At 40.8% G+C, this 23,036-nt stretch overlaps 1 protein-coding gene across 1 annotated transcript in view; it reads left to right on the top strand.

The window, feature by feature from the left end:
* CENPF (centromere protein F) overlaps positions 1 to 19,571 on the top strand; it is a 56,834-nt gene extending 37,263 nt beyond the window's left edge. The window contains exons 13-20 of the mRNA XM_075997055.1: positions 56 to 2,893; positions 4,443 to 4,595; positions 7,483 to 7,659; positions 7,952 to 8,113; positions 10,394 to 10,556; positions 11,717 to 12,193; positions 13,957 to 14,135; positions 19,275 to 19,571. Coding sequence (XP_075853170.1) covers positions 56 to 2,893; positions 4,443 to 4,595; positions 7,483 to 7,659; positions 7,952 to 8,113; positions 10,394 to 10,556; positions 11,717 to 12,193; positions 13,957 to 14,135; positions 19,275 to 19,478 — 4,353 coding nt within the window. The 3' untranslated portion in view covers positions 19,479 to 19,571. The remainder of the gene's footprint in view (positions 1 to 55; positions 2,894 to 4,442; positions 4,596 to 7,482; positions 7,660 to 7,951; positions 8,114 to 10,393; positions 10,557 to 11,716; positions 12,194 to 13,956; positions 14,136 to 19,274) is intronic.
* Positions 19,572 to 23,036: the final 3,465 nt, after the last annotated feature.

Here is a 23,036-nt window from a genome sequence, read left to right as displayed (position 1 = left end):
TATTTTGATTCTTCTTAAAAAATAAATTGCATTTTGTTATATATTATAAACGCAGGTTATTCAGAGCCAAAATGAGAGCCGTGATGTAAAAGAATCAGAAGAATATCCTTTGGAAACTACAGAGAGAACACCAAAGCATGACAGTCATCAGATTTGTGATAAAGATGTTCAGCAAGACCTCAGTCTGGAGACTGAGAAAATAACAGAGACAGGTGCAGTCAGACTTCCAGGAGAGTGTTCTAGCCACCAGTCCCCAGAAACCAGTCATGGGATTCCAGGGGAAGACAAAACCCAGGGCCATTCAGAATGCATTTCTGAATTGTCATTTTCTGATCCTAATACTTTGGTACCCATGGATTTTCTGGAGAACCAGGTAACCATCCAGAATCTTCAGCTGCAGGTAGAAAAAACATCGAATGAGAATTTGAGATTACTTCATGTGATAGAGGACCGTGACAGAAAAGTTGAAAGTTTGCTAAATGACATTAAAGAGTTAGACTCAAAACTCGATTCACAGGAAGCACAGCTAACGACCAAAATGGAAGCCTATGTAGAATTGGAAAAAATAGTTGAGGAACTTAAGAAAGCCAACTCAGATTTAAGTGAAAAATTGGCATCTCTTTCTTGCGATAACCTGGAATTACATCAGAGAGGAGACACTTCTGAAGGCCTCAGTTCTAATTTAGAAATGGGCACAGATACATCGTCACATGAAGTTATTGAAGACAAAGAAGCCGAGGTGAATGACAACTGGAAAGGGAGATTTCTGGACGTGGAAAATGAGCTGCAAAGGATGAGATCGGAGAAGGCTGGCATCGAGCATCGTGCCCTCTCTCTGGAAGCTGACTTAGAGATCATTCAAAGAGACAAGCTATATTTAGAAAAAGATAATGAAAATAAGCAGAACATAATTGTTGGTCTTGAAGCAGAACTCTCCGCGGTCTCCAGTGAGAGAAACCAGCTTCGTGGAGAATTAGATACAGTGTCAAAAGAAAACAAAGAACTGGATGGCTTGTCTGAAAAGATGAAGGAGAAAATACAAGAGCTCGAGGCTCATCAAGGCGAGTGTCTCCGTCACATTCAGGTGGTGGAGGCAGAGGTAAAGGACAAAGCAGAGAAAATTCAGACTTTGTCCTCCGATGTGAGCCAGCTGTTAAAAGAGAAAGCTCACCTCCAGGAGCAGCTGCAGAGCTTGGAAAAGGACTCACAGGCACTGTCTTTGGTAAAATGTGAGCTGGAAATCCAAATGGGACAACTGAATGGAGAGAAAGAATCGCTTTGCAGGGAGTCTGAAAGCCTGCAGGCCAGACTGAGTGAATTGCAACAGGAAAAGCTGAATGTCTCCAAGGCCTTGGAGGCTGCACAGATGGAGAAGGGTGAGTTTGCAGAGAGGCTGAGCTCCACGCAGGAGGAAGTGCATCAGCTGAGAAGAGGCATCGAGAAACTGAGAGTCCGTATGGAGGCCGATGAAAAGAAGCAGCTCCACGTGGCAGAGAAACTGAAAGAACGAGAGAGGGAGAACGATTCTCTGAAGGATAAAGTGGAGAGCCTTGAAAGGGAATTGCAGATGGCAGAAGAAAACCAAGAGCTGGTGATTCTTGATGCTGAGAATTCCAAAGCAGAGGTAGAGACCCTAAAGACACAAATGGAAGAGATGGCTGAAAGCCTGAAAGTTTTAGCATCAGACCTTGGCTCGGTAAGGTCTGAAAAAGAAAATCTGACAAAAGCACTACAAGAAAAACAAGATCAAGTGTCGGAATTAGACAAGCTGCTCTCTTCATTTAAAACTCTGTTAGAAGAAAAGGAACAGATCAAAGAAGAATCTAAGACTGCAGCAGAGTTGCTTCAGAATCAGTTGAAAGAACTAAATGAGGAACTTGCAGCTCTGCTTAATGACCAAGAAACTTGCACGACCAAAGAACAGAGTCTGGACTCACCAACGGAGGAAGTGCATCAGCTGAGAAATAGCATTGAAAAGCTGAAGGCCCGCCTAGAAGCTGATGGAAAGAAGCAGCTCCATATCTTAGAACAACTGAAGGAAAGTGAGCATCAGGCTGATTTACTAAAGGGTATAGCTGAGAACCTTGAAAGAGAGCTAGAGGCATCAGGGAAAAACCAGGAACGTGTGATTCTTGAGGCAGAGAATTCCAAGGCAGAGGCAGAGACCCTAAAAGCAAAAACAGAAAGGATGGCTCAAAACCTGAGAGATCTGGAATTAGATCTTGTTAATATAAGGTCAGAAAAAGAAAATCTGGCCAAAGAATTACAAAATCAGCAAGGGCGAGTGTCTGAATTAGAAATGCTGAATTCTTCGTTTGAAAATCTACTGCAAGAAAAAGAGCGAGAAATAGTCCAGATGAAAGAAGAATCTAACAGTGCAGTAGAGATGCTTCAGACACAGTTAAAAGAGCTCAATGAGAACGTGACAGAGTTGTGTAATGACCGAGAGACCTGTAAGGCCAAGGAACAGGATCTAAGCAGTCAAGTCGATTGTCTTGAACTTGAGAAGGCTCAGTTGGTACAAGGCCTTGATGAGGCCAAAAATAATTACATTATTTTGCAATCTTCTGTGAATGGCCTCATTCAAGAGGTAGAAGATGGCAAACGTGCACTAGAGAAGAAGGACGAAGAAATCAGTAGACTAAAAAGTCAAATTCAAGACCAAGAGCAGCTGGCCTCTAGACTGTCCCAGGCGGAAGGAGAGCAGAAGCTTTGGAAGAAGCAAAAAGTAGAATTGGGAAATCTGACCGTGGAATTGGAACAGAAGATCCAACTGCTGCAATCTAAAAATGACACTTTGCAGGATGCCTTAGCAGCCCTGCAGAAATCTTACAAGGATCTAGAGAATGAGCTCGAATTGGCAAAAATGGAGAAAATGTCCTTTGTTGAAAAAGTAAGTGGCTTTGTCTATTTCCATTTTAAATGTACGGTCATGGGAGAGGGAAACCACTTTGTGAGTATTTCCTTCTAGACACTGTCTGCCATATTGGACCGAACTTTGTAAAGGCTTTATGTTGGGTTTTGAACTGAGGGGACATTGAGTTGACTCTGGCAGCAGTGACTGCTTTGACACATTGGACATTTTCATGAATTGGATAAGGTTTTTTTTTTTTTTTTTTTTTTTTAATTAAGAGATGTGGTCTCACTCTGTTGCCCATGCTGGAGTGCAGTGGCATGATCATAGTTCCCTGCAGCCTCAAACTCCTGAGCTCAGCCTCCAGAGTACCTAGGACTGCAGGCACATGCCACCATGCCCAGCTAATATTTTAACCTTTTTGTAGAGATAGGGTCTTGCTATATTGCCCAGGCTGGTCTTGAAGTCCCAACCTCAAGTGATCCTCTTGCCTCGGCCTCTCAGAGTGCTGGGATAACAAACATGAGCCACTGGGCCCAACCTGGACCAGGTTTCTAACATGGCACTTCACACAGGAGAAGTTTTAGGCTATGCACACTTCCTGGTTCTAATTATATTTCCCTATCTTACAGGTAGAATAGAGGCCTCCATGTACCCAGTTCAGAATCACTGCTGTAGAAAGTATAACATATACTCATTAGGATCAGAAAGTATCCTCCCACATGACCCTGCCTTTTTTCCTTTAAGGAGAAAGAACTTTTAAAGATACTAATATAATTATAACCAACAGGGCACTCACGACTCCCAGGATGTGTCCTGGGGATTTTGTACTTTCAGTTCCTTCTTTGTACTTTCTCTTTGTGCAGTCTCCTATTTTGTTAGCTGGTGATTAAAGGGATGATCTGCCATCAAGAAGCTCAACTATTAAAGAAAAACTAAGTTTTGGTCCAATATGCTTACAAACGGATCTAGGAAAGCGATTCCTTCAAATTAAATTTTTACTGAACAAGTGTTAAAGAAAAAAAGGAGTATCCAGAAAATGTAATTCATCACCACTCTGTGTTTCCCAAGAATTTCAAGTTTTTGTACACCTTGCAAGGGATGGCAATTAGAGACGATGAGACAAACCGGACCAGGCTGTTTCAACTTTAAGGGGCAAATGCAAACAACAGCTCTTTAACTGGTTTTAGCTAATCATAGGCATGTTTCTTGCAGATTAGTATGCCATTGGGGGATTAGTAGAGATCCAAGAACTGATAAACTAAGACAGTGCCTTGTACAATATTCTCTGGTGTTTAATTCAAATTAATGCCCTTAAGAGGGATTTTAAGACTTAGTAATATTATCTTTACTTGTCATTCCTTTCCTTCTTGCTGTCTTTTACTAAATCTTTGCTGAGAAGGAGAAGGTAAGCACACCAGCATGTTCTGGGAATGTTTAGTTGAGTGGATTAGTAAAGTGGGGATTAGCCCGGTTCCATTTTGTTATTGAAGGCTAAAGTAAATGGCATGAATATGTCGTATCAAAGCCATTAATTTGATCAAAACAGACAACCAAAGGCAGGTCCTAACAAAAGATTACATTTCAGGTAAACACAATGACTGCCAAGGAGACTGAGCTGCAGCAGAAAATACATGAGATGGTGCAGAAAACAACGGAGCTGAAAGAAGAATTTGATGCAGAGAAAAATAGGCTAACTGAAGAATTAAAATTACTGTCAGAAGAAATAAAGAGCAGCAAAGTAAGTTTCTATTTGACAGGTGTATTATGATCTGATAATCCATACTCTCCTTGTTGGTTTTGGTAAAAGACCTTCTGTAATGTATCAAACTTTTTTTAGCTTTTGAAAAAACCCCATGCTTCTGTCATGATCACAAGTGTGGTCATCTCCACCAGCCAGCACTGCCATGAGCCCAGATCGAGTCACGAGAAGCCTCTGAACACATGACAACACCCATCTCGGAGCCCGAATACATTTTCATAGAAGAGAGGACCCTTATGTCACATTTACTCACATCAGAAATAGATTTCATGCAGTTTTCAACAGGTTTATCTGCTCTCCTAGCCTGCCACATGTGACAAGCTGGAATATTGTTGGAGACACATGCATTGATCTGCTGAGAACTAACAAAGAAACAAAAGGAAAGTCACCATGAAATGCAAAGTGAGAGGAGTCTTGGGGGATATTTTAGGGCAGGGTTAATATGGCACATCTATAGCGTGGGGACCGCCACTCCCCACTGCTGTTTTATAGCAGACATGGTTAATTCATGCCCTTCCTTTCTCCAACAGTGTATCCTGGGTAGCTGCTGCCACACAGGCAGAGCTGGCAGATGGAATGAAACGTGTTTGCCAGAGCTGGTTGAACTGTAAACATTCCTATAACCATATAGCCCTCATGTAACTTCATTTCTAAGAAGTGCTTAGAAAAGAATAGCAAAATAAGATGGTCATGATTGTGACCCTGAATAGTCTCCCAAAGTTGAAATGATATATGGTAGTAGTATCTTGTAAAAGGAGTTGGGGAAATTTGTACTTTTCTTTAAATATAGTATTCAATCTATGAAAATTTGAAAAGTTTTGGCATTTAATCTCAGCAATTGACTTAGGGAATTTTCTGGTAGTGCTGCATGGAAAGAGTGGATGATGTGGATGATGTTTGTGTACTATCTCTGCTGAAGTTTCTTTTTTTTTTTTTTTTTTTTGAGACAGAGTCTCGCTTTGTTGCCCAGGCTAGAGTGAGTGCCGTGGCGTCAGCCTAGCTCACAGCAACCTCAAACTCCTGGCTCAAGCAATCCTCCTGCCTCAGCCTCCCAAGTAGCTGGGACTACAGGCATTCGCCACCATGCCCGGCTAATTTTTTGTATATATATTAGTTGGCCAATTAATTTCTTTCTATTTATAGTAGAGACGGGGTCTCGCTCTTGCTCAGGCTGGTTTCGAACTCCTGACCTCGAGCAATCCGCCCGCCTCGGCCTCCCAGAGAGCTAGGATTACAGGTGTGAGCCACCGCGCCCGGCCTCTGCTGAAGTTTCTTTTGGTCCTGAGCAGCTTGGGAGTATCCCATGTATGCTGTTATTGTATTTTGTGTATAGTATAGGTACTGCTAAGAGAAAAAGCTGGATATTTGGCCTCTGGTCCATATGTGTGAGTGTATTAGTTTGCAATCAATTATTCATTCTATAAAAAATGAGTACATGTAAGGTTAGGGTTTAGATTGTTGAACCCCTACCTATCCTGAGATTCCTGCACTCATACAGCTCACAATTTCAACACACAAAAAATCATGAAATAGGGAATGGATAACATAATGAATTGGCAAGCACTATAAAAGAAACAATAAAATTCTTTCCTGCAGAATAATTGAGAAGTGAAGGTGATGGTGTGGGGGTAGGGAGTAAACTACTTTAGATAATGTGGTCAGAGGATGTCACCTGCAGGATGAGGAGTCAGGCATGCAAAGACCAGGCAGAGTGAAAGGAGCCTTCTAGGTCTAGAGAGCAGTGTGGTGACAGCTATGACATTAGAAAGATCTTGGTATCCTTTTGAAATTGAAAGGAAGCCATTGTGGCTGGAGCCAGAGGGAAGATGACATGAAAAAAGATTGGGTGGATAGGAAGGCTGTGGAAGGTATAGGGCAGGAATATTAATTAGGCTACTCGCATGTTTAGGGAGTATCTAGAGATTATGGGAATAGTAGAAAGCACAGATGGAGAAGAAAAGGTGTTTCCGGGTCTAGCCCGGAGGGACTCCAGCACACACAGTGAGATGGAGGAGGAAGAGCCAGCATAGAAAACTGAGAAGTCTTGATGGGGCAAACCCAAACCCAGGGAGCGTCATGGACTAGAAGTCAAGAGGAAGGAGTGTCTCGAAGGAAGGGGTGGTCAGCAGTACTGAATGCTAATTGGAGGTTGGTGAGATGAGCTCTGGAGGGTGTGGCTTGAATTTGCAGCGTGGAGGTTGATGGCGCCAGGAGAAGCTATTCAGGAGGAGCTGAGACGGAACCGAGTGCAGCAGGCTGAAGAGTGAGTGGGAGATGAGGAGGGGACATCACGTATGTAGACACACGTGCAGAAACAGTTGCTGGGGTCAGGCATGGAAAAGACGGACGCCTCCAGGGCTGGGGTTTTGCCTGTCCTTCCCAGCAAAGGGAGGGGCGAAGGAGTTGAGGGCATTTGGAAGGGGACTCTTATAGTGATTGAACATGGGTCTCAGCTGGGCAAGGAAGACGATGTAAGTCCGCAGGGGACTGAGGGTGAAGGTGGTGGTTCTATTGAGGAGGCCGAGGAATTGTTACAATGGGGCACCTTAAATAAACTAAGTTGGAAGCATAGTTTATTTAAACTCTAGTATGGTCCCAGAGTGGTTTAGTTGAAATCGAGTTTTTAAAGAGATTCTGGCTTCTGTGGATGTGAGCTTGGGGGCATTTGGCTTGGAGCAGAAGAAGGTGTCATTGGAGGTAAAGTCACAATTTAAAGTGAATATATTGCTAAGGATTACAGCACTATAGATTTAATCTTACCCATAAATGATTTTTCCCCCATAGTACTTGTTATTTCCTAAGGATATGTATCCAGGTTCTTAACGAGGGGGAAGCACAATTATGATTTTGCTACTTTTCTGTTTAGGGTCAATTGAAGGATCTCATGTTAGAAAATAGTGACTTGAAGAAGAGTTTGGATTGCATGCATGAAGATCAAGTAGAAAAGGAAAGGAAAGTGAGAGAAGAAGTAGCTGAATATCAGCAGCAGCTTCAGGAAGCTGAAAAGAAACACCAGGCTTTGATGTGGGATACAAACAAACAGGTAAGATGTGGGGTTTGGTTACTAAGGGGGCTGGAGATGGTATATTGACCATGGTAATATGTCACTTTTTTTGCAAGACTTCACTATCTTTTTCCCAGTTACCTATCTTATTTTCTCACTTGATTTTTTGAATTATATTCCATTTTGGATTAGAATAAAAGGAGAGTTGCAAAACCTCTTTAAAATGGTCCTTGGAATAGCAGGGCGTTTTGTTTTGTTTTATTTTCATTGCAATTTTTTTTTTTTAGCTATGCCTTCTAGCTTAAGTAACTTTTTTTTTTTTTTACTTTAGTATGAAATAGAAATCCAGACATATCGAGAGAAATTGACGTCTAAAGAAGAATGTCTCAGCTCACAGAAGTTGGAGATGGACCTCTTAAAGTCTAGTAAAGAAGAGCTCAATAATTCTTTGAAAGCTACCACTCAGCTTTTAGAAGAATTGAAGAAAACCAAGGTATGTTCACTTTTCCTTGCTTCATAATGTACAATGGTTCATACAGGCAGTAGTGCTTTTAATGGCTTAGAATTAAGTGTTTTTGTTTTGATTTCATACAAATTTTTTTGTAGTAAAAAATGATATCATTCATCAATTCTCTGCTGAGTTATTTTTAAAAATCAGTGGATGGTCTGCAGTCACACAACCTGAAGAAACTTTATCCATTGCTCCATAAATACTGTCAAACTAGAGGAAGTTAAAGATTTCTGAGGTATATGGGAAGAGCAAGCCACCCAGCGGATTAGGGCAGGCCTCTTTGGCGATATCAGACAATCTGTTGGGCAGTTTCAAAGTCTTGAATGATCCATCTCTAAGTTCACTGTACCAAACCCACTCTCCTGCGACTTACGGGGAGACCAAGGTGTGGCAAAGCACTCTGGTCAGGCAAACATATGTGGATATCCTCCTCTTCCTCTCCATACAAGGACCATAAAACTGTTCTTTAGGAAAAATGGAGGTGAACCCTAGTCTCAGGATTGTTAGTCTGAAGATGATTTTACAGTAATTCTACCTGGGAAAGGAGATGTTTTGATTCCTATGGATATTTTTCATAAGATGAATCCCACCCAGAATGTTTAATAATGAACCTGGAAAATAAATATCTTCCAGTAAAGGTTTTAGAGGATGATTCAAATTTTTAAAATTATGATATTAATTGAATATATATAAACAGAAGGTTAGGTATAAGCTTATTATGTTTATAGCTCTTACACAGCTATGGAGTGAAGGGGATTTACTAATTAAAGATAAATTGATAAATTCAAAATAACATTAAAAGATTAATAATGTTCTGCTGCTATAAAGTGACAGATGTTTGGTTTAGTAATAGAAAGAAGTAGCTGTTGAAATTGAATTAAATGGGTCTTTAATCCATTTGTGATTGGCTCAGAAATTGCAAGTTCCGAAAGGGCAGATTTCCTATAATATTGCTAATAAATTTATGAAATATACAGAGAATGAGATCCAAGCTGTAACATTTACTTGCACCATGAATATGGTACTCAAGTTCTTTTTACCCCTCCTCCTCCTCCTGGTGTTTGGTCTTCCTTTTTATGTTTGTGATTCCTTATAAGATTGTTTTAGAATTCTACATTTTTAAAAGATATTATATAATACAATGCATATGCCATATATTACATAATACCCACTGGGTCTGGGATAATATAGACAAATTCATATTTCTAGAGCAAAATGTGTAGATAGTCTCACAAGGTGGATAAATAAAGACTATAAATGTGTTCCTATCTCTTCAAGTGTTGCCTCTAAATCATTTTCACAGCTGTTTGTAGAATTGTGGATAAGGAACTGTGAACTTGTACCAGTGAGAAGTGTATAATAACATGATTCGCCCACCTTTCTGTTCACTTTCTATTTGAGCCACTGTAAAATTTAAATTGGTTTAGTGAGCTATAATATCATTAGGCCTACACTTGATATGACTAAAACAAATGGGAATTGAAATCATGTTTACAAATGAAAACACGATTCTCTCATTAAGAATTTTGAACCCACCAAGAATATGTCTATGGACACTCTGCTCAGTAATCCAGTATAATTCCCATTGGATAGATACAGACATAGTGGGCAGTTAATAGGACATTATCTTAGGAACTATGACTTATGTTTGTTAAACTAAGAAAGAGAATGACAAAACCACTTTGTCAACAGGGGAGACTTAAGAAACTGAGTAGAGAAGGTGAATCGTTTTGTGCATCTTTAGATTTTTTTTTAAACCTGATAATTCTTTTTTTTTTTTTTTTTTTTTTTTTTTGAGACAGAGTCTCGCTTTGTTGCCTAGGCTAGAGTGAGTGCCGTGGCGTCAGCCTAGCTCACAGCAACCTCAAACTCCTGGGCTCAAGCGATCCTTCTGTCTCAGCCTCCCAAGTAGCTGGGACTTACAGACATGAGCCACCAATGCCCGGCTAATTTTTTCTATATATATTAATTGGCCAATTAGTTTCTTTCTATTTATAGTAGAGACGGGGGTCTCGCTCTTGCTCAGGCTGGTTTCGAACTCCCGACCTCGAGCAATCCGCCCGCCTCGGCCTCCCTCGAGCAATCCGCCCGCCTCGGCCTCCCAGAGAGCTAGGATTACAGGCGTGAGCCACCGCGCCCGGCCTAAACCTGATAATTCTTAAATTTACAATATGTCATTCTTAGTTATATCTCAGAATTGTTTCCCCATATGCTTATAAAAGGAAACTCAAGGCTTTAAATAGAATTGCTTTTGTGTTATAGATGGACAGTCTAAAATATGTAAATCAGCTGAAGAAGGAAAATGAACGTGCCCAGGGGAAAATAAAGTTGTTGATCAAATCCTGTAAACAGCTGGAAGAGGAAAAGGAGCTGTTGCAGAAAGAACTATCTCACCGTGAAGCTTCACAGGAGAAGCAGAAAACAGGTGGGTATTAACTGGGGCACATCGATTAGCCAAAATTATTTTCTAATGGTGAAATAACACACTTATGGCATGTATGCTTTACTCTATTACTGAGTACTGATTTTTCAGCAGTTATCCATTTTCCAATTTCTGGGATCATTTTAGGATTTAGAATGAAGCCTGTATTTTGAAATCAAATCATTACATCTTATGTTCTATAAAACGTGAAAAACTGGTGGTACCTTTTGCTAACAAGCCATTCCAAGAAGAGTTTTTCATGCCGGTGTTCAGTTAAGTAGTTTCTTTGCCAAAAGCAGACAGGCTTCTGAGTTGGCAATTGGTCGTTTCTAAATAGCTGGTTCTGGTTGTCCTTGGTCCATCTTCATGAGTTCACTAAAGGGGGATGGGGTGGGGGTGCTATATTTTTAGGTATGCAGGCAAAATAGAAGAGAAACGATAACTCTCTTTGTCACTTTCTCCACTTTTAGCCCAAGAGTGGCATGAGGTTACTATGTGGATAGAGGATGGCAAATGTAGTATGAGTGGCTCCTCTGGACTGTCACTTGGCAGGGCAGGTCACCAGTCTTCCCCACTGGGAAGAGTGCTTGGAGTAGATTGGGTTGTAGGGAGTTTTTCTAATGGGTTCTAGACCACCCATGGCAGCTGCAAGTTGACCAAGACGCCCACCTTTATATTGTTCCCCAAACTCTCATCTATCAGACCCTCATTGCCTCCAAATAGTTTCTGAGTTTTTTCAGACTTGCCTTGTCACTGGCTCCTTCCTGTCCCCCAAAGCCATACAACAGGGACTTCTTAATCTGTACTGACTTTTATTGTTCATTCACTTATGGTGGAAGGAATGGACTAGGGAACCTAGGGTATGTAAAAATTAATTCATTTGGTCTCATAAGTAGCACTATAAGAAAGTTTCATGGGTTGGCTAAAAAAAAAAAAAGAGTCTGAGATTTGGGTGGATTTTATTTAAGCTATCCCAATAAAAGTCACGCATCTATGAGAATGTAGATTAATACCTTGATATGGTATTTCCCAAACAAGAGTTTGAACTGTAAGAACATAGACAGGTCTATCTTCCCCACTCCTCCCAAAAAGTCAAAGGACAAGTCTCAGATGATCTGCATTACGATGCATGTTACATATGATGTATCATTTTATTTTGGCAGATACTGTCATGGGTGGTAAGGTAGATGAATTAATGACTGAGATGAAAGAGCTGAAAGAAGATCTTGAATTAAAAACCAAGGAAGCGGACGAATACTTGGATAAGTACTGTTCCCTACTTATAAGCCACGAAAAGTTAGAGAAAGCCAACGAGATGTTGGAAACACAAGTCGCCCGTCTCTGTTCGCAGCAATCTAAACATAACCTCCGAAGTTCTCCTTCGCTAAGTCCAGTTGTTCCAGAACCATCTCCAGTCCCTTCCGTTCCTGAAAAGAAGTTATCATCTGGCCAAAATAAAGCTTCTGGCAAGAGGCAGAGGTCCAGTGGGATATGGGAGAATGGTGGAGGACAAACACCATCTACCCCAGAGACTTTATCTAAAAAAAGTAGGAAAGTGGTGAAAAGTGGTGTTCAAACTGCGGAGGACACAGAAGATACCGCGTTTGAGCCAGAGGGACTTCCAGAAGTTGTAAAGAAAGGTATGCATAATCCAGAAGCAAAATGATTTGCGTTCTATTGAAATTTCATACAAAAATTCACCTATAAAAAGACAGAAGCATTTACTTTTTATGTTGTTGTGCAGCAATCCTAATTGCCCTTCCCAATCAATAGTTTGCTTTTAAATTGGTGAGGTGTACATTTTCCTTTCTGTCATGAGAGGATGTCTAGGATCTAATTATTCATGTTGTGCTATGGAAAGAGCTGTTAGCTTAGAAAAAATTACCATCCAAAGCCGGTTCAGAATTTGATATTTCTTTTTTTTTTTTTTTTTTTTTTTTGAGACAGTCTCACTTTGTTGCCCAGGCTAGAGTGAGTGCCGTGGCATCAACCTGGCTCACAGCAACCTCAAACTCCTGGGCTCAAGCCATCCTACTGCCTCAGCCTCCTGAGTAGCTGGGACTACAGGCATGTGCCACCATGCCCGGCTAATTTTTTATGTATATATCAGTTGGCCAATTAATTTCTTTCTATTTATAGTAGAGACGGGGTCTTGCTCTTGCTCAGGCTGGTTTTGAACTCCTGACCTCGAGCAATCCACCCGCCTCAGCCTCCCAGGTGTGAGCCACCGCGCCCGTCTTGATATTTCTATGCTGAAAAATCCCCAAATGCCCTTCAAGCCTTCCTACCTTTAGTCCTGTCAGACTCGTGAGCTGCAGGGTGGCCCTGTGCTGCTGTGGCCACTGACCATACTTTCTTGGTTACTTTTTTTTTTAAACTTAGTGTTTTAAAAAAAAAAAACTACTCCCAGTGGTCTGACTTGCTTAGGAACTATTTGGTATTGACCCCCCCGCCCCCTTAAAAAAAAGTACAGAAATTGAGAGTAAGAGTTTAGAAGTTTTAATAGCAATTTGACATTGTTACAACATCCAAGCATCATTCCACAGAAGATTGGAAATTCTTGCACCCTCCCATGCCCGGCCAAAATCCAAAGAGATTCGTTGCCATAGATGGCTTGAGAAGCACTGTTCTGAGTATCTGGCCCCAAAATAGTTAGCTGTCTCTCATTGTTGATTTTTATTTGTAGTCAAAGGGTTAAAAACAAATGCAGCTTTAGTTAGCCCTGAATGCCATTCTGGAGTGTGCGTGATGAGCTCTCTTTTACTATCCTTGCGATCGACTTTCTCCTCTTGGTCACCAAAGGTCACGTCCATTTCTCCTGTGGCAGGGTTCGGGATGAGCAGGTGTGATGTTACCCGTTGGAAGGTCAGTCTCTCCTCCCGCCTGGTCTCCACTCGAGAGTGGACGCCTGAAGTAGCTGTCGCCATTTTACATTTGCCCCCTTGAAACAAGAGCTGTCCTTTCTTTTTTAATTATTATTTTCCACTCTTCCCTCTTTTTTTTTTTCCTCCAATCCAAATTTTACCATAAGGCCTGCTGGTGTTCTTTGGATCTTAGAAAAATGCAGCGTAAAACAACCTCATAGAAGAAGAAGAAGAAAAAGCAGAAAAAGGAATTTTTCTGTGTGGTGGTAATTTCCCTCCTCTTCTCCCATTGTGGTTTTTTTTTTTTTTCCTAAATCTCTCTAATAAAAGAAAACCTGTTAGTTATTGATTCAATTTGGTAACTTCCAGGGCAACTGTGATGTTTAATCCATTGTCTGCTGTGGCTCAGAGAAAGTATTTTTTGGAGTTACTTTTATCTTTGTTAAAACTTTGCCTAATGAAGGCAAAGTTTTCATTTCATTTCAGTTGTGGGTAGAATTGGACCGAGCAGTGTTGACAGTCAGCTTTTTTGCCCTCAGGGTTTGCAGACATCCCAACAGGAAAGACCAGCCCATACATCCTGCGGAGAACGACCATGGCAACTCGGACCAGCCCCCGCCTGGCTGCACAGAAGTTAGCACCGTCCCCACCAAGTCCCGGCAAAGAAAATCTTGCAGGGTCCTCCAAACCAACAGCTGGTGGCAGCAGATCACAAAAGGTAAACTGCTGTCAACAGTCGTCTACTGTTTAAGATCCGGGAAATTGCAGTGTTGTCTGGGCAAAGGTTGGGCACTGCACGCTCTGACTCAGCAGCCCTTTGAAGTCTGACCTTCTCTCCGTGGTACAAATAAGCCAGGAGGGAGCGAGCCGACGGGCATTACGGTGTCGGGCTGCAGGATCTCATCCCGGACTCAGAGTACTTATATGCAGCTCAATGGGAAATGGCATTGTTGTATCAAAACTCAGTGGATTTGTAAGTGTAAGTTCCAAGCATTGCCGTTGAAGGATTTGAAGAGGTAGTTTTCCTCTTGGCCACAGGTATTGGTCATTGTTTGTTTCAAACTTTTCACTGTCACCCATCTGCCCCCAGCTGCTAATTCTTTATGGTTTTAATTAATCCTTTACTTTCTAAAAAAAAAAAGAAAAAAACATATTTCAATAGATGTCTAAAGAAAGGAGCTTTGTTTATGGATTTCTGTATTTTGATTGTTGAGGATAGGACCAGAGCTTAGTGACCGCTATGTACCTGCCAAACAGCCCAGAAAATACTTAAAGCATAGAGAATATTTGCTCAGATTTTTATTCTTATTACTATGATCCATACCAGCAGCTACCTTTTATGTATATATGTAAAGTATATACACTTTATTTTACTCTCGCATTTTATTTTCTCATTTTAGTGAACCGTCACAGTAGGTGATGTTATGAAAGAATGAAGAACATGAGACTTGTAAAGATTTAGCCTCCTGCTGTTAACACCTTCCTCTCTCTCAGCTCATAGTCTTGCTCTTTCCACCATATCGGTGTTTCTCAAACCAGGGACCATGAGAATGTTGTTGGAAGTTGCTGGAACAGCTTCAAACGGCTTAACAATTTTGTGATTTTACTTTGATTGCTCTCTTGTCAGAGTTTGATAAAGTATGCAATCTGATAACCTTGAAGCAGCAAACAAAGCTTTGAAAGTGTAGTAACCCCTATTAGTGTAATGCTATAACTCTTAAGGGAGCAAGCATGCTCCTGGTTAGAATGTTGGATACCCAAATATGAAAACCTTGGTGATTAATTACATCAAAGCAACAGCAGATTTGCAAATCTGTTTTTGTTGAAGTAGAAGAGCTGTAAATGTTAAAGAATTATACCTAGTAAAAAGTTTGTTCATAACTTACATTATAATAAAAATGTATTAATTCTGGGGTGAAGAAGAAGGGTCTGAGGTTTTCTTTTACTTGTTAAAATGAACCCATCTGTTATTTAATACTTATATTAGAAACAGTCTACCATTTTGGGCAAATTTTCTTTCTCCTCCCCCACCAAATTCTCTCTGTTTCTCTAGTTCTCTCTCTCTCTCTTTCCCTCTCTCTCTCTCACACACACAAACACAGAGACAGATTTAACTTTTGGATGCTGCCAACAATGAAACACTGTAGAGTATACTAAAATAGTTCATGACTTTCCAAGGACCATAAGAATAGCTTCTTAAAGCAATTAGTGGCCCTAAAGATTGAAGCTACCAAGCTTGACCAAAACTATTAACCACAAGATACCCACTGAACAGGGAATACAGGCAGAGTCAGGTTTAAGGTCCTGGTAGAGGCTGTGCCATTTCCTTAGAAGGGCAACTGGGAGTCATCGCTTACCCCTTGGGACAAAGCAATATCCCTTCCTCTTTGCAAATGAAGTGTTTGTCCTGCTCTCTCAGAACAAAACCATGACACACAGCCGGTACTCTATAACTCCACTATCTTAAGGCAGCTCACTTTATGTAGTTACTTGCCTAAGTATCTGTCTTCTCATCTGCAGTCTGAATCCTGTGAGGTTACTGATCATATCTCTGGTTTACCTGTGTCCTGTCCTCACGACTAATACAATGCTTGGCAAATGTTTGTTGAATGAACGAGACTGTGACTGTGGTGCTGAAGTGATTGCAATAATAGCTGTTTATAAAGGTGTGTTAGGAAATCTTCTTAAGAAATCACCACATGGGGCTTTTCTCCTTTTATGAGAAATTTATGGTAAAAGCAGTTTGCATGTGGCGGTCAGAATTATTACCTAGGAAAAGAGCTTTGCACGCTAGGGGGCCCGCTCTCCGCACTGCCGTTGCGTGTGCTGAGCAGGGAGCAGTAACCATGGTTTCCTGCAGGTCTGTGTTGAGTGCATTAGCGACATGCAGTGCAGCAGGCACCGGCAGGACGAATTGCCTAGCAGTTCGTGCACTTGCAAATGAATAGGGGGGGTGTCTTTTTGAGAGGAGGCTATAGGAGACTTCATGATTAGATTTGGACTCTTCAAAACCTAGCCTAGTAATTTTTAGTTTAATTCAGCATTTTCTGAGTTGCCCCATAAAATACTCACCTCATCCGTTAAGCACAGTTCATCAGTTTTAAAAAAATCTAGAACAAAGTATTATTTCCTAAAGCAATTGCTTAGAAACTCAGGGTTATGAGCTCTCCCCTGAGAGGTGACTGCCTGAGTTTTGAGAGATGTAATTCCCTAGGTCATTTAAGAAGATCTTTAGTGACATCTGACAAATTCAAAGGGGGGGAGGGGTGGGTAAAATGCATGTTAGGTGAGGCTTATTGATGAATGAGCCCAGGAACTCCTAGTTTGCTGGGAATAAGGGAGTCAGTGATTGTAGACTTGACCCTCTGAACCTAGGCTAGGTGGCCAGTGCAGAGGACTGGCCACTCAACCGTAAAGCCCATCGTGGATGGTGGCAGTGTTGTCAATGCAGTTTTAGGCAGTTTAGTGGGAGGCTTGCATTTTTTTTCTAGTGAGGTTCATTTCTACTGAGCTCTCTGCATGTTTGCCCTCTCATTGTGTCTGTAGAACCCTTTGTAAGACAACCAGGATAGGGATGTGCTATATAAGGGATTACATACTTGGTGAATTTGACCTTGTCTGGTTGTAGACCATTCTTAGGCTAACTAACCATATCAAGGTCAAATCCACAGTTTAAATTGTGATCACAAACTACAGTTTCCTCAATTCAGTATCAGAGAAGTCGAGTCTAGGGGGAAAAGCCTGGGAAAGTGGATTTTAGCCATTTAATCGGGATTAAGAAAGAGTCTTAGTAGGCTCATATTTTTCGTTCTCTATGGGATGTCTCCCTTTGTCTCTCTCTTTTAATGGTGAACCTAAAAATTTGCCACTCTTGAATTTGACAGGTTCAAGGGAAACACTTGTCCTTGATGTCACTATTTCTCTTAAATAATAATAAAAAAAGAATACCAGTAAAACTCTGGTTTTTTTCCTTCCACTTTCCATGGATGGTAATTTTCCACTAAGTCCTGCTCCTTCAAAGCTGCTTCTTTTCAGCGTCCTGCACATAATCTGAGATAGAAGCAAGCTTTTCCAGGGATTTGATCTGTTGGCCAGATTTCTTATGTTTACTGTAATGAAAAGTATTTAAATGCCTCTAAGAACCACGTACTTCTATGGAAAGAACATAAATGGGAAAATAATTTCCATTCTCTTTTCTTGCATCAGAAGGAGGTCCCTGGAAGTCAGTTGCTCAAAGAGTGTCTGTCACATGCTTGTTCCTTAACATCTGTACCAGGACACAGATCCTTGTGTGTGTGAGCTGGTTTCGAGGGCACAAGGAGATCTTCTTTTTCTTTTAAAGATCATCTTACTTGAATCTTTCACTCTTGCCTTTAACTGTGGTTAAGTGAAGCTTTTTTTAGACTTCTGTTTTCCTGCTCTTCTTTCTCTCTCTTTTTTTTTTTTTTTTTTTTGAGACAGAGTCTCACTTTGTTGCCCAAGCTAGAGTGAGTGCCGTGGCGTCAGCCTAGCTCACAGCAACCTCAAACTCCTGGGCGCAAGAGATCCTTCTGCCTCAGCCTCCTGAGTAGCTGGGACTACAGGCATGCGCCACCATGCCCGGCTAATTATATATATATATATATTAGTTGGCCAATTAATTTCTTTCTGTTTATAGTAGAGACGGGGTCTTGCTCTTGCTCAGGCTGGTTTTGAACTCCTGACCTCGAGCAATCTGCCCGCCTCGGCCTCCCAGAGTGCTAGGATTACAGGTGTGAGCCACCGCGCCCGGCCTCTTCTTTTTCTTTTGAGCCTATGTCTTTTTTCACTACTCTATACATCTCAAAAAGTTTGGAACTCACCAGCTACCTCACTCTCTCATCTACTCGTTTTTCTGAGACACCTCTTTCTCTTAAAAGGCAGGACATCTGAGAGGGGATTTTTCTTTCTGGACTTTATTGTTAAATTGTTGTCATGCTGGAATCCAAATTCGATATGGAAACCAACAACACTATAAGGAGAGTGATTAAAACACACAAACTTGTGCTGGGTCTTTTTATTTATTTATTTATTTTTGAGACAGAGTCTCACTTTGTTGCCCAGGCTAGAGTGAGTGCCGTGCAGTCAGCCTAGCTCACAGCAACCTCAAACTCCTGGGCTCAAGCGATCCTGCTGCCTCAGCCTCCCTAGTAGCTGGGACTACAGGCACGCGCCACCATGCCCGGCTAATTTTTTCTATGTATATTAGTTGGCCAATTAATTTCTTTCTATTTATAGTAGAGACAGGGTTCTGAGCTCTTGCTCAGGCTGGTTTCAAACTCCTGACCTCGAGCAATCTGCCTGCCTCGGCCTCCCATAGTGCTAGGATTACAGGCGTAAGATCCTAGGTCTTTTTAAATGTTGTATGTAAAGCTGCTGCCATATGAAGGTAGCACTACTCATTTACATTATTATTTTAAATGATAGCAAAAGCTTAAGACAAATGGAGGCAGATTTGGGTACTCACTTAAGAATTCACTGAACATTAAGCACATCGTGGGCTCTAGGAATATATAGGCAAATAGGGCGATGTCTTGGTCCTCAAAGAGCTTACCTTCTGGCCTGAAAAATGTCACGCTTGCCTTGGAAGAGCAAGTCTCTGGCCATCAGAGGCGTCAGAGAAAGTTTGATGACTTGTTGGAAGTCTTGCCTGACATCCTCCTCTAACTTCTCTGTTAGGTGGGCGCCTGTTCTCGGCAAAGAAGAAATCTTAAAATTGTGCACAACTCCTAGAGAAGAAGAACTTAACTTAAAACTTGGTGACACGCTGCTTTATTTTTTTATGCCGTAGCATTGCAAATGTGAGTTAGACCTTTCACAAATACGTTTTGTGTTGCAGGTCAAGGTTGCTCAGCACAGCCCAGTGGATTCAGGTGCCGCCTTCCGGGAACCCAGCACAAAATCTCTCTCGGTCCATAATCTTCCTGAGAAAAGCCCGGCTGACAGTCCCCGAGAGGGCCTGAGAGCCAAGCGAGGCCAACTCGCCACCAGCCCAGGAGCCGGAGCCGAGCCCAAGGGCAACGAGAACTGCAAGGTGCAGTGAAGAGACCCGTGTGTCAGCACCCCAGGAATAGTTGAATAGATAATAGTGGGGAGAAAACAATTCCTTGTAAATAAAAATATATTGTACTCTTTTTAGATCTTCCGTGTGTAGGTACTGAAAACGTTTGGAAGCACTGAGCATATATATATTCAGCATTGATATTCCTTTCCCGTGATGTGAATAGTACTGTGTAAAGCTTTTTGTTAATAAGTTACAATTAAATGGCAAGCACTATATAACAACCTCTGTATGTCGATTTCACACTAGAAATGCGAAACACATTTTATATTTCTAATTAACTGCTCCCAGGAAAAAGTAAACTTTTGCTTTATATTTCCTATCTGTGGCGTTAGGCATGAACTAGGTTTAGATCAGGAATTTCTCGGAGCTGAGAAAAATCAAGGAAACCTGTGTTGCATGTTTTTGAGGAAAACATGCACACATATACTTATGTAGGTGTGCTTTATCTTTCTTTTCCAGTGTGTTTTATAAATCCTTGCTTATATAACCTGTATATATGTGTATGTGGGAGTAGTAGAGAGGTCTGGTTGTAGGTTTTTTAGAGGTTTGGTATACCTTGTTTTCTGTCATTGTGCTTTTTTCTTTTTTAAGACCAATTTCTTAACAATTCTTTGGTATGCATTCTCCTATCTGGTGGTGGTGTATTGAAATATGGCCTTTGTTTTCTAATAATAAAAGAATCACCTTTGTTTTCTGTAAAAATGCTTTCTAAATATAAAGGTATTATGAATATTGGTACCATTTGTTGCTAACTACAACAACTTTTTATAAATGTAAAATATGGTTGAATAAGTAATATAGATCTTTATAAACAAATGATACTAGCATATTTAATGAACATATTCAGTTATATTAAAAGACACAATTTAGAATGTGGGTCATAAGGTTTATATGGGAATATTCTGTACCCAACCCAGTGCCTAGTGTATTGTGTATACCCATTAAATCACATCTGCAAGGATATAGGTATATGGTATTTTCCAGCTCACTCATTGATATGGTTTTGAAAATATACAGGCATTCTGAGCGATACCAGATCCAAAAACATGTGCATAAGCTCTTACGTCCTTGAATCAGGGTAAAAAATGTTTTTCAGGACATGAGCTGGTAAAAGATAATTTGTTCTTGGCTTTCAGTTCAGATTGATACACAAACTTTGACAAACATCAGCATTTATATTTTAAAATCGTCCTTTGTGAGGTAGCCTCTTGTCGTTGGATAATGCTTCAATAATAAGCTACTTAGTATTCATCTGCTGAAAGTGATACCCTGACTTTCCTCACTTCTTTAGTTGCTCAGGGTCGGGTTCGGGGTCGTGGTCATATCCTTACCATAAATCATCCCAAGGCTGCCATGTGCTTAAGGGCATGACCTGGAGTAAACGTTGGGATTGGGCCATCGGCTTTGTTGGCTGTCTCTAGCGACTGGAAGATTCCACTCGATAAACCTTGCAGGGTAGGTTCTTGCGTCCTTGAAATCATCTTTATCTTTTCCTAGGTAAGCTGTAGCTGCCTCCTGTGCCTCCCAACAACCTTTTTTTTTTCTTTGAGACACAGTCTTGCTTTGTTGCCCAGGTTAGAGTGAGTGCTGTGCAGTCAGCCTAGCTCACAGTAACCTCAAACTCCTGGGCTCCTGCCTCAGCCTCCCGAGTAGCTGGGACTACAGGCATGTGCCACCATGCCCGGCTAATTTTTTCTATATATATTAGTTGGCCAATTAATTTCTATTTATAGTAGAGACGGGGGTCTCGCTCTTGCTCAGGCTGGTTTCAAACTCCTGACCTCGAGCAATCCTCCTGCCTCGGCCTCCCAGAGTGCTAGGATTACAGGTGTGAGTCACCGCGCCCGGCCACCAACAACCTTTTAAAATGAAGATTATTCTCATCGAATGAAAAAGATGCAGTAGGCTCAGAGAGTTGAAGTATTTGGCTCAAGAAGTAGCAGAGTTGAGTTTCAGCCTCAACTTTGTGAATACAGAGCCTGTTCTCTTATTTGTCCTACTGCCTCTCTAGAAGTAGACTTTTCCAGAATAATTCTGATTGTACCAATATTCAGCTTATATTAAGTCTCTTTCCCATGTTCTATGTCCAGTGAAGATATTCTTAAGTCTACAATGATTGCATCTGACCTGTGTTACCTTACATTGAATTTTTAAAAAATATGCAAAGAGACTATAGATTTCAACTCTAAAAATTGTAGTTACAATTTTAAGTTTTTAACACTTAATTCATAAGTGTTATTTACTTAAAAGTAAAGCCTTTTAAACAGTATGTTTTGGAAAACCATGTAAAATCTAAAGATTTGTAAGGGTTTGAATACAAAAGTTTAGTATAATGTAGACATTAAAAGTGAAAGTGTCAGAATGCCTGGACTCCCCATATGACTTTGGGCAAATTACCAATTCTCCATGCCTCAGTTTCCTCATCAGTAAAATTGGATATAATAATACCTCTTGGAGTTGCCATGATTAAACTAGTTAATTGCTTAATACTTTATACTTATGATTTTGCCCTCCATAAAATGGTTATTCTGTATAGAGATAATGACACTAATTTTAAATACTATTATAGCTGCTTAAATTTGTTAGATAAATCTGTTCATCTAACAATAATACATTAATTTCAGATCAAGGTCTGTCCTATGAAATTCTCACCAATCTCAATACCACTGATGCTTATTTTGCAAATGAGTTTAATCACTATAGATTTGTCCATGTCATTCAATTATTGATCTTGCAAGTGAACCATTCGCTGTTTTTGGTTTTTGTTTGTTTGGCTCATTAAGAATATCCAAAGGAAACAATTACTGTAATTTTTATTTACAAATGGGTTGTGCTTCAGAAGTTCACATATAAATTGGTTGTTTGGAACGCAGAATACATTTCCTTATAAAAACAACATTGCAAATTGTGCCTTAAATTCAAGCCCAGAAAGCCAATTTAGCTCATAGCATGTTAAAATGGCAGTTAGGCTTGATTCAAGCATACGCAACCTCCATTCATAGCATTGTTTTCTCCGGAAAACTATATTTTAAGAATGGGGTTGCCAGAAACCCATTTTTCTATCCCTCAACTGTCTTTCCAATGTCTCCCACTCTTCTCTTCCCATTTTGTGGTGCTGGGCAGGAATTGTCTGTTGGACTCGGGACAGGGACGTGGAGATGTGGATTCCTGTCTGCCGAATTTCTAGAACAGTGGCTGCTCCCAGTCTGAAAGGGAAAGTGATGGTTTTCATGTTGGTTCTGATGCTGCAGGCAGGGTCAGCTTGGTGTAATGTTGGTGTACTTGTGTGTGTAAATTTGAGAGGGTTGTTTAATCGATATTTTAGAAAATCACAAGGAAACACACATGGCCCCAGACTTTGTACATTTTTGTTGACTCGCAGATTGAGTTCCAGGCCACAAAATTCCCACACCAGCCTTCATCCTCTCAATTCAATGACTGTGGCAGATGAATAAGATTACTAGAATTCGTTATTCCTCCTCCTCTAGGACAGCTCGAGGATGACCAGAGGGTGACATATAAAAACACTGTATTTGC

The sequence above is a fragment of the Microcebus murinus genome, chromosome 23, assembly GCF_040939455.1.
Source record: "Microcebus murinus isolate Inina chromosome 23, M.murinus_Inina_mat1.0, whole genome shotgun sequence".
Lineage (NCBI taxonomy): Eukaryota > Metazoa > Chordata > Mammalia > Primates > Cheirogaleidae > Microcebus > Microcebus murinus.
Note: the sequence above shows the minus strand (reverse complement) of the source record. Positions and strands in the feature narration are given on the sequence as shown.